General features: G+C 41.8%; 1 protein-coding gene across 5 annotated transcripts in view; it reads left to right on the top strand.

Moving 5' to 3' along the window:
* The first annotated feature begins 1689 nt into the window (after positions 1-1689).
* Positions 1690-12156, top strand: part of SCHIP1 (schwannomin interacting protein 1) — a 133902-nt gene continuing 123435 nt past the window's right edge. For 4 of the 5 annotated variants that reach the window (XM_039857448.1, XM_039857443.1, XM_039857441.1 and 1 more), the window contains exon 1: positions 2039-2322. In XM_039857448.1, the coding sequence (XP_039713382.1) occupies positions 2254-2322 (69 nt within the window). In that variant the 5' untranslated portion in view covers positions 2039-2253. Of the gene's footprint in view, positions 1816-2038; positions 2323-12156 lie in introns of those variants that run through there. The other variant, XM_039857446.1, reaches the window with a different exon arrangement.

The following is a 12156-nucleotide window of genomic DNA, read 5'->3' as shown; positions in this document are numbered from 1 at the left end:
GCCTTACTATTCCATGTTTCTATATAGCTTTAATAATCATTATTTTTAATGGCTGCATGAAGACCATTTTATTAAGTTTGTTGATCTGTCTATCCTCAGTACCTATTATAATACTCAATAAGTCCTGAAGAGAGTACAGAACAATGCCAAGACTTTAAGTGCTGGCACCAAAGTAGTTCAATTCAAATGCAAGTTTCTTAACCTCTGTGAAATGGAGGTGATGACGATTCCTACCACATGTTTGTCATGATTAAGTGAGTTAATTCGTATGAAGTTCTTAGAACAGTGCCTGGTACATGGTGAGCAGTCAATAAATGTGAAGTTAGTAATGTTGTATAAATGACTTTGGAACCTTTAAGTCATTTCTTGTTTTCGCTATTACAGATAGCAGTGTGACAAACAAACAACTCAATTTATGTAATATTTTGCTTCTATTTAATTGTTTCCTAAGATTAAATTTCTAAAAGTCAAATTGCAGGATCAAAGAGTTTTCACAGTGACTACCTTTAACCTCTGCCCTTGAAGAAAATGAGATGGTATGGAAAATAAATTCTAGTTGATATAAAGGGATTGATAAAGAAAGAAGTCATGGATTTGTTTGAAAACAATAGTTTAATAAAAACCCATTTATTCATAAAATTATGTAGACATTATACAGAAAGCTTGGGTTCATTTCAATTGATTTAATCCAACAAATATTTTTCAGCCTACTATATGCTTATGCCATGCTAGGTGTCAAGCAGATTATGGAAGAATATGAAGTCTTTGTTCTTAAAGACTCAAAATCAATGTAAGAAGGTAAGATATGAAAGTAATATGAGACCATATAACCATGTGTCAGATTACATTTTTAAAAAGATGGCAAATCTGTGGTACAGATACTAAGTATTAGGCATTGATAGGCAATAAAAGGACAATATCCAGTTGGCAGTGAAGAAAAAATAGTGTGCGACTGCCCAATAGCTAAATTAAGCTCTACTTTTTTCTTAGAATCTAACATTTTATAATTGCTTTTAATCCACCCCAAACCGACAGCCAGACTTGCATTTGAATATCGTTAGCAGAAAATGTTTGCTCTTCCTAAAAACACCCTCTCATCCTGGGCTGTTCCAAGACAGAAGTGGCGTGCGCTCCAGCTTCAGCTGTGGGCTTCGGCCAAGGGAGCCCAAAAGGGGTGCTCAGGAGTGGAAACGGAGAGAACCGTGGGTTTGTCCGTTCTGGAAGGGCCCCTTCCAGCTAAAATAGCAAAGTCATCTTTGCTTCAGTGGCGTTCAGGGTGCACTGCGAATGTGTCTTAAACACTCCAAATCTCACATCGCAGGCGTCGTCACTCTCCAGTCTTCTCTCTTTTGTCGCAAGGAGGTCAGACTGCCTTTCCTTTATGAAGTGAGCGGGATCACTGGTTTCCAGGAAGCCAAACCTGAAATAGAAGCAGAAGCCCTTTCGTGTCACTGAGGAAGACTCCCCAGTCACCGTGAACCCTTTCTGTAGGGAAACAAGCCCCACCCATATAAAGGGCTATCTGATTTTTGAAAATCGCCATTCTTGTGCCTTATCCAGCAGTTGCTAAGGTGCCTACTATGTACAAATCCTCTGGAGCTGACAGGCTCCAGATTCTTCCAAAGGGCTTAAGCCTCTGCAATGTCAAGAAGAGGAGCTGCTTTGTCCAAGTAGGTTTTAAAGCAGACAAGTGAAACTTTTCCTTATATGGTGAAAAGCGCCCTGTCACTTTAAGGCCAAGAGACTTGGCTACAGAAGGTCCCTGGGAAGTTTGCAGGCAGCCCCATCCTGTATCTGATCCTTGCAGCTGTGCAGGTGAGTTCCCAAACCTCTCCCCAATTTGCCCTCTACCATCCCTCTCGCGGCTCGGCGAGCTGGAAATGCTGCCATATAGGGCTAGAGGATGCCGGGGTCAGTAGAGATGGTGTTGTCTGGAGAAGTTTGAGTGAAGGAAAAAACAAGGTTACTAGGGAAATGTGCACTAGTGCAGCCAGTGAGAACGCTTCTAACTTCCAGAGGGGAGGAGGCATCAAGGTTACAGAAGGCCCTGAGGCATTCCAGGACAGGGCAGGGGAAGAGAAACAGATTGTAGGTAAGACCCTGCAGGGGTTAGTTTGGATTCCTGAGCTATATAGAATTTGGTTAATTGCAAGTTTAAACCAAACACAGCCGGGAGGAAATAATCTGCAAGCACTGAAGGCTTTGCAGGAGCGGCAGCTACAGGGCTGACTGAGGCCGAGAAAGTATATGTGAATGTTTGCAGTGTCTACTGGCGTGGAAGGCTGCAGCCTTAACTCTTCGTGCAGCCTGGCTGGTTTGCAGGTAGGGTTTGTACAGAGCATGGGGTGGGGGTAGCGGTGCCTGTGTGGAGTATTGCAATAAGAGACTAAATAAATGGATAAGACTTGATTGTGGAGATGCATCTCTGGTATCTTCACAGTACCACCTGCAGAGAAGAGCCTTCTAAGCTGGGAAATTCTGTGTCATCCACAAGAAAGGGCTGGAAGAAATCTCATTTAACCTGATTATTTCTCTTGTCATTTACTAATTCAGTTTCTTTTCTCCCATAGCCTGGAGCCTCCTAAGATAGTAATTTGAAATTAACTAATAGAAGTTTTTAACAGTTAAACATGTGTTAGCACAAGTGTGTGTCTATGAAAGGCTGAGATGCATACAGTTAGGGTTGGGGTTTTATAGATAGGACAAAAAAGAGGTGGGCACGGCTAAGAGAAACACTTGATGGTCATTTTACAATGCATCCAAAGCCTTTAACTGAATCCATTCATCAGCTACAGCCAGAAGTCCACCCAGGAATTTAAAAAGAGAGATGCCAAATTATAGGGCTTGGAGTCATCTTCCTCCTGGTTGGGTCTGGGGCTATTCATCATTCAGAGGCCAGTGGTTTCTCTACAGTTGTTGTGTGCGGGAGTGAACACAGAGGCGGGATTAAAATTCTTTACATACCCCATGCCTTTAAACAATTCATTCATCTGGGTAGTCACTGAAGAATTCTTTTTATTATTAACTAACGAGTGCTCTATCCACTTGTTTTCGAAAGACAGAATGTTCATGAAAAGGGGTTTTGTTTTATCAACAGGGATTTGTTAGTGCGAGGTGCCTCTGTTCTCACTTCTGATGGGTGGGCAAAGCGCTCATTATTGCTTGCTGAATAGACAGAGCTCTTCTTGACTCTAAAAACCACAAAGGGCTGCACTTGAGGCTTACTCATTCAGAAAGGCTGGTGTCCTGGGCAAAAAGTTAACTTATGCGTTCACGATCTGGAAGAGAGTAGAGTGCGTGGGTATAACTTTGCTTCATTTTGTATCAAGCTAAATCCAGAAAGCAGTGTCAAATATACTGCTTTCAAATGTGAACACTGCCAAGAAAAATAAAATCCTATCTCCGAAGCTGGAAAATCTCAAAAAGTAACATACTGTGATCTTTTATAAGCTAAATCAAGGCATTTAACAAGAAAAAAAAAAAAAACATGTGACTTCCTGAACATTTCACACAGTGACCCTCAGTCGTATTTGGCTGCACAAATTCATGCAAGCCATTTATTTTACCTGTGCCTCAGTTTCCTCGCCATTACAATCGTGCGTTGTTGGGAGAGCTTTTCAGTGAAGTGGAAAGAGCAATGGGACCTGGATTTGAGAAGATCTGGAATAGATTTCCAGTCCCTTTATTTATTCCATAACCTTAGGGCAAGTTACAGAGCCAGTCTGAACCTCGGTTTTCTTATTTGTAAAGTAAATAATTAACTTTGTCATTAGAAGGACCTAGAGCCCAGTAGAGCCTCCATAAATGTTATTTTTCATTTCGTTCTTGTTCTGTGACTTAGGAAACTATATCATTCCTTGGGGGAGGAAATGAGTTTTGAGAACGAAACCAGCCCTGAGGCACAAGTTTAGAACCACAGTTAGTTCACCCGTTCTCCTCACTCTCCTTCAAAAAGGGATGCCCAACTCCCTAGGAAACCCTCTCCTAATTATTAACGGGCTCATTGTTTAGAAGTTTTTCTTAAACCAAACGCACTTCCACTTATTTTGTATTCAGAGACATGAAGAATAGTTAGTTGTTCTCCTTAGGTATAAAAATATATACTTGAAGAACAATAGTAAGCCATCTTAGGATCTCAGTAAAGGTGGTCTATCCAAAAGAAGTTTAAAAGGCATTTTTAAAGGAACTTTTTTTTGTTGTTATAAGGCATCTCTTACAAGTGTCTCACTATTAACCAATGGCTACTTTTCTGTAAAATCTCCTGGTGCATTCACTCACACAGCTGTATTTAAGAGCATGATTTGTGTTGCTTTACGAGTTTTCATTTGTTCACTTCAGGTCGTTGTAAGAGGAGGTTTGCCATCCTAGCTGTGTATGACACACTTAAACTGAACACGTTCTCTCCACCAGCTTAGAAAGGTGGTGATAAATTTTAGCAGCAGGAACGTTTCATCAGAAGTACAAATGATAGAACATATGTCAGCTGGGGGTTGGGAGATGTCGTTATTAACTAAAGTACAGGTAGGTCACCCCCTTAGCCAATCTGCTAGTCATGTGTTAGCATCACCTCTGTCAGGAGACTGGTGTTTGGATCCGCACTTGGTCACTTAAAGTGGCTTAGTACTCTGGGCTAGTTCCTTTGTGTGTCTGAGCCTCAGTTCTATGGTCTGCGTTTATGGGGATGATAACAGTACTTATGCCCATGGTGCGGGAAAGGCAGGAAAGTTGGCAGCACAGATGCTCGATAATTATGTTGGATCCTCGTACTTTAATAATGAGACACCGGCCTTAGATCTTGTCTACACCCTTTAGAACAAGGCAAGTTCGAGTATGTGTCTAAGGGTGTATAAATTACATTATTAATAAAAAATTAAGTTTCTAATTATGAGGAGCCAAGAGAAGTAGGTGCTGAAGCAATCATGGATCTCGCTGCAGGGTTGGCTTTGGAAACAGGTTTAAAATCTGCTGGGTCACACAGGGCTTGAGAATGATTGCGTTCTTCAAAAATATTTTTAAACTTTTAACCCCACAGGAAGTACTTCTGTGTCTGGTTCACTGGCACAAGGAGCTGGAGTAGGGGAAAGCAAGTGGTCTCGATTGAACAGGTGGAATAGAGAAATCTTGGTAGAGTTGCATCTCTTGACACGTTTTTGACTCTTGTTCCTCCCCGACCCTCCATTATTCACCTTGAGCTTGTCAGAGAGGATTCATTCATAAATCACCAAGCTGAGGAAGCCTGAGGAAGTGACTAGACCAGCTTCTTGCCTTCAGTCAAAGCTCACTTGAAACCACAAGTGGCCACCTAACCTCTGTTCAGAGAAAGGGCCCTTTCAAGTTCAGTCTGTTGTCTACCTGCACTGGGCTGCATTTGAGAAGTTATCGCCTACCCTTGTAATACAAGCCCATTTACATTTAGTATGCTCTGGGTCTGTCCTTTATGTTGTGACAAATTGCTATCCTGCCTGTGGGAAGGGGCCACTGGGGTGGGGAGTGCGGATATGGCCACAGCCTCTGTGAGGGCCAGCACTCCTTGTCTCAGTGCTGACTCATCACCAGGTGAGCAGACATTCTTCTCCCCTGACTCCATCACTGCTCTCCCCCCACCTCCCCCACTCAGCAATTCCCAAACCAGAGAGAGCTTCCATCAGAATTACCCGGAAGGTTTATTAACGCGCAGTGCTGGGACCCGTCCCAGAGTTTCTGATCTGTAGGTCTGGACTGGGGCCTGAATATTTGCAGTTTGTGTCGAGTTCTCAAGTGGTCTGGGAACCACATTTTAGGAGCCACTCCCGTAGTCCAACGCTCAACACTGACTACTCTGGTAGTCAACACTCAAGTGTTTTTCAACAATCTGCACCTTTTCCGCCTTCTGAGATGATACCTCCTCCGTTCTTGGGGGTGAGATAGAGCCTTCTCCTCACCACAGTTATGTGTTACGTATGTTTATCGAATTCTGATTGTAACAAGCATCTGCTAAATACTTTACCCATATTATGGGTAATTTTTCCCAATAACCCTGAAAGTTTGGTATCATGAAACAAACAGAGAATGGATAAGTCACTAAGATTTCGCAGGTAGCAAAGAGCAGATATGATATTCGAACTCAGATTTATCTGGAAAGATTTGCTCTTTCCACTCTTCCAGGCATGACCAATAGATGTCTGACATGTACATCAACACTGATTCATTGGTGGCAGCTGTCTGGGGCACTGGAGGCAGGGAGGGGGCCCAGGTGGAAAGGGAGTTCAGAGGGGGGGCCATTCTGGAATGGGGGGACCGTACCTGCTGAGGTTTCAGGGCTGGAGAGTGACAGCATGGGTGCCATGTGTTTGCCGTACCCACACTGTGCATTGTTTGTGGGTCTGTTTTGTTAGCTAACAGAATCAGATGAGATGGATATTCAAACTTGTTCATAGGGAATGATAAAATTTATTTTACTTTTCCTCCCCCTTCTCCGAAGTTCTCAAAAATCTAAGTTTTGAGGCTAGGTTTGAGGATGTATAATAAGTAAAGTAAAATAAAATACAACTGGTATATAAAAAATCAAGAGATTTTTCATCTTCAGAATCCACTGGTTTACTCTATATTCATTTAAGAGAATCTTTGCAGCAGCAAAGTACGGAAAACCTTGCTCTTTCAAATGCAAGTCTTTATCCTCTCGCCCTTTAACCTTGCAGATCTGTGTGCATTTCAAGTTGTTCATAGCTCAGAAAGGCAATCTATTTGATTTGGGCTTGTAAAAAAAGATAAAATTACATGTGCTTCCTGAATAATAATATGTGATTTCTCTCTCTGAAGGGTCAATAGGAATTAGCCTACATCTATCATTTCACAAAACTGGTGCCTAGTCACATGAATAACGGGGACCAACTCTGCATTTATTCTGCTGAAAGAGGAACATTAAGTGAACATCAAAATCTCTTGAAGAGATTGCTATTTCAAAACTAATTTTACTCGAACATTAAAACCTTGCAAATAGTTTCCAGGTGCATCAGCTCCTCCTTCATTCAGTTCCCAAAATTTTAGAGAATCCCCCTCACTGCTGTCTTCTCTCTATATATAGCCATCTCTTTGTACTGCACCCCCACTACAAGTGGACCCCAGACTACCCTCAGCATACACCTACAGAAGTAGCCACTTCTCACATACCGGGGGAAGGGGAGCATCCTGGACCCCAGGCTGAGCCGAAAGGAGTGGTAGGAGGAGATAGAGGAGACAGCTAGCTTAGGGCGTCTGCACACTGCTGAATGGTTCTACTAACCGTGGCACTCAGAAGGTGGGTCTTCCCACCAGAATCTTGTGTCCTGACAGCAGTGGGGTTTAGACACCAAAGGAACACTGGGGACAGGATGCAGTTCAGGCAGATCAACACACCACAGTTTCCAACCAGCGCTGATGGAACCAGGTACTCACCAATCCACATCCTGCCTTCCAATTTCTGGATGAAACTAAAGAAGAGAAACAAAGTGGACAGGACCATCCCAAAAAAACTAAATCGAATTCTTTAAATCTATCACCCGATCTACACAAGCCAATCTCTCAGGAATTAAAAAAGCAGGTGGTGTCACTTAACTGTAAAAACCAAGGAAGAGGAAGCTCTGCCTTCATCTCTGGCACAGGCGTGGTCTTGCAAGAGACAGGCCACTTCACTGTGTAGTGCGAAAGGGGGAAACCAGAATCACACATTAGAAAGAAAGAGCAAATGTTTTGCATTAAGAAATCCTGTCCCGGCTACCAACTAGCCATGCAAATTTGGGCAAAGTCACCTTCTTGGGCTTCAGAAATAGAGTTGATCAAAAGGTCTTTCAGACTCTGATATGCTCTGAGGCTGTAATTCATAATTCAGCTCCAGATCTTCACTGCTCCCCTAAAGCCTCTCACAAACCAAATCATCCTCCTCTGCCAGCTCCTATTTCTCTCTCTTGCTGTGAATTAATAATTTTCTTCATTCCATCCCCATTGGCTCCTGAAAATGCTCCTATTAGCACCCTAGAACATTCTTTCTTTGCATATCTCTCTCCCTCTACTAGTGTATGTCCCCTGCAAGGAGTTACCGATGTCAGTTTTTTCTTTGACTCTCCAGTGCTTAGCGCTATACCTGACACTTATTAGACAGTCAATAAATGTTTGTTGTTGAATGAATGTATAGAGAAGATATAAAAATAGAGAAAAATGAGCCCAAGCAATTCAAAGCTCAAGAGCCAGCTTTTGCTAAAAGCTATCTATTCTATCCATAAGATCTTGGACTTCTTAGAATTAAAAAAAGAGGGAGAGGGAGAAGAGGGAATTTTAGATATTATAGCAATAATTTTCAGATATCACAATTTCTACTGTACTATGTCCCCACTGAGATATACCAGTTTCACAGGATTTGAGAAATGCTGGTTTTACCTAGCCTTTATGGAATGTCTTATATTTGTAAACAGCTAGTATAAAATTGCTGAGTAGAAATTTCCAGATCCCTTACTCCATGACTCTATTGCCTCTTTAAGCCGGAAAGTATGAAACTGACCACATCTTGCCTTCATAAGCCTTGATCCTTTCACTTATTTAGAATTCATAACCCAGTGGCCTCATAATTAGAATTGCTAAAGAACATAGGGCCGGCCACATGCAATGTAACCCCTAGCCTGTCTAGCCAAGTTACCAAAAATGGTAAAGCCTTGCTGGTGCAGTGCTGGGGGAAGAGAGGGCGCTGGAACAAACAGCAGAGGCGGCCTGGAATAGGACAAATCCAATCCTCATCCAGTTCCAGGAGTCTGGATTTATAGGGACTGAGATGGAATGCATGCAGCTTTAAAACCCTTGGGCCGTGGCCAAATGTTTGATGAGCTTTCACCTAATCAGGGAGGACCATGCAGGAATGACGCCAGCCTCAGGAAACGGGTCAGAAGGAAAGGGGAAGAGAGAAGTCGATTGTGCCTCTTCCTAGGACCAGACCCTCTTCTGGGAGGATCTTGCCACTGGAGCTACCACAGAGCTGAGGCAGAAAGACACTGCCCCTCAAAGTGTGCAATCACCAGTGCTGTCTCTGGGGGTACTGAATGAACATTTCTTCCAAAATATTATCCACAAAGCAAAGAGTGACAAACATCTCCAGCTTCATCGTGGTGATGTGCTACATATGGTTCATCCTGTTTGTCTAAGCACTGTTTGCAACTTAAATAGCCAGTATTATAAACTCAATTATTTTGATTTTTTTCTGTCCACTGTGAAAAGAAACAAGCCCCTTTGGCCCGTATTAGTGCTGTCCTGGGAGAAGGGGAAGAGACCATCGTACAACTATAGGTCGAATGACAATAAACCTTATTCAAACCGGAAAGAGTTGGGCTTCGGTAAACTCCACAGAGTCTAATCAAAGGAACACACAGGAGAAGACTCTGGGAGGTGGGGGAGACTGTTGATCACAGGGGCGCTGAGGAAGTCCTGTCAGGAGCTTGCATTCGCTTGTGTCTGCAGGTTGTTATCTAGGGCATGAGCTGGCACGGGGCGCTAGTGGCGGTTTAAGGCCGCCACAGGTGGCTTGGCCAAACAAAATGAATAGAGGCAGCAATACCATGGAGTAGCTTTCAACGGTACCTTATAGTAAAACTATAAGAAAGGCAACAGGTTATGCTAAATTTTGGGATAATGTTGGGGGGTAGAGGCAGAGAGAGAAGTGTGATCAGGCTGGGACACCCACCCAGGAGGCTTCCAAGGTGCCAGAATAATCTGACCCAAAATGGAGAGGTAGGAAATGCTGGTGTTCATTTTGTCATTATTCTTTAAACTACATATACGTTTTCATACCCTGCTTTGTATTTATGATATATTTTTAAATAAAAATTTAAATTTTATTCCCTCCAAAAAATAAAGACCCAAGGTCTGAAAGAAACTGATCAAGAACTAAAATAATGCCAATAAGACCTTAAGCGAAAATTTAAAACATAAACCATAGTGCTTGCTTTGGCAGTACATATACTAAAACGTAAACCGTAGAACCAGTACAGATCTCTCTCTCTCTCTCAATCTCTCTCTCTCTCTCTCTCTCTCTCTCTTTCTTTTTTTAATCTCTCTGCCTTCACTGGTAAAAATTTTTGCTGACTGGAAAAAAACTTGTGGGAGTAAAGAGCATTAGAATTTATCTATGAATTACATTTGAGAGAAAATTACCCCCACCCCCACCCACCCCCCCACACACACACCCCATCCTGCTTGTCTTGTCTGGGCAGGACTGGGCAGGACCGATTTAGCACGTTTTCTTTTCCAAAGCTGAAAAGTTAAAAATAATGCCGACTCTCTGGAAGCTGGTGTTCTAATCCAAAGTAGCCATTGAACAGAAGCCTGTTTAGCATCTGAGTGTGTTCAGTTGGGCTGCTGTGCAATTCTGTGCCAGGTGAGGCCTCGGCCTGCCCTTTCCCTGCCTTTCCCTGTGTTGATCTCCATCCTAGGGCTCTCCATTATGCTCTGTGCACCAGCTCAATATTTCTTATTTTGCTTCACTCTTTTCATGCCTCATTTTTTTTTCCCTGAGCCCTCGCTTAGCCAAGTTCCCTGTTTTTTGGTTCCTTTGATCTTTCTTTTAAAATCAATCTCTTCCTCTAATTATTTTCTGTTCCACTTCTTTGAACCCCTTCCAGTTGCCTCCATTTCTCAAGGAGCCAGGTGTTTAATAAAGAATCAGGATGAAGTTCAGGCAGAATCAGGTAGATGCAGCTGCTTGCCCCCAGGTCTTTGTTGCCTCTTTAATCAGCAAAGGTGGTTTACTAAAGGCACATGACATTCCAGACACAAGAACAGTGCTCAGGAAGTAACTACTGAATGAAGAAATTAATTGGGATCTCTTTTAAATGGGCTGGACTTTATTCTAAGTTACACTTAATTTGCTTTCCCATCCTACCTTCAGCCCAGGTCTCTCTTTACTTTCAGGTTTTTCTTTCTGGTCTAATAGTTTATCTCATAGCTTATTTCTATGATGCTTTAGTTTACACAATTTTAAATTAAATTTTCTTGTTTTTTGATCATATATTTAACTTAATTAGTTTAATTCATGTCATAGGATTTTGCTGGTAACCTTGTTTACCAGATTAGCATTATTTATAAATTATTCTATGTTGCCCCTTTTTCCAAATAACTGGTAATCATGTTTATGTTGTCTTATTTTTAATTTCTCTTTATTAGAGAATAAACTTTACTTCTATATTTGTTAATTTCAGTGTTTTTCTAAGTAGCCACAGTACAAGATTCATTTTATTCTGTGATTCTGACACAAGTTTGGGTTGAGAATAAAGACCATTGTCTTAAAATGATACAATGTCTGGGATTTACTTCAAAATAATGTTGTGGGGGGGAGGAGTAGGAGGATTATAGATGAAATAAGATTGCCATAGGCTGATTGTTGCCAGAGCTGGGTAATGGGGACGTGGGGGTTCATTATACTATTCTATTATGAAAATGTTTGAAGTGTTGCCCTAATATAGTTATTTTTTTAAAACCCAAAAAATGTAGATGTAAAGTTGATGCTATGAATTATTTTAGAACTTAAAGGAAGGGAATTTCTCCATCATCCTCCAGCTGTCCTTGTGATTGTCATTTATTGGTGGCTCCGCCGTTCCTCTACATTCACTGCAAAGTTTAGCACTTGCTCTTCCTCTTCTTTCCAAATTCCTCTTCTCACCTGAAAGATTATATGGAGCTGATGTGTGGCTCGTTCAATGCCTCTCATCTGCAGTGCTAATCATGTGCACTTTCACTCCCTTTCAGCAGCCCACTATCCCTTGATTATACTTTAAACAGTTTTTTAAATGATGCAGATCTGTATATGCTGACTGCCTAGCACTGCAGCTAAAACCATCAGGTTTATGTTTTGTTACAGATTTACTTTTTTTCGACACCATTTAGGACATAAAACATATATACTCCAGCTATTTCTGGCTTAAAATCCTTTGGGTCTCTGTATCAATTTCAAGTTCAATTTCAAGTTCTGTAACCTTCACATCCAGTTCTTGCTTTCCTACTATTTCTGGTCTCTTCCCCTGCCATCCTCTGAAATTCATTCTCTTTCAGCTATCCAAATTTCCTTCATCTGTGGGCAGCAGACCCTGCTTTCTTAAACCTCCAAACTTTTGACCATACTGTTCGCCAAAATTGCAATGTCCTTCTATCATTTGGCCTCTG

The sequence above is a fragment of the Pteropus medius genome, unplaced genomic scaffold (assembly GCF_902729225.1).
Source record: "Pteropus medius unplaced genomic scaffold, Ma_sr-lr_union100, whole genome shotgun sequence".
Classification (NCBI taxonomy): Eukaryota; Metazoa; Chordata; class Mammalia; order Chiroptera; family Pteropodidae; genus Pteropus; species Pteropus medius.
This window is presented reverse-complemented; position numbering and strand designations above follow the sequence as displayed.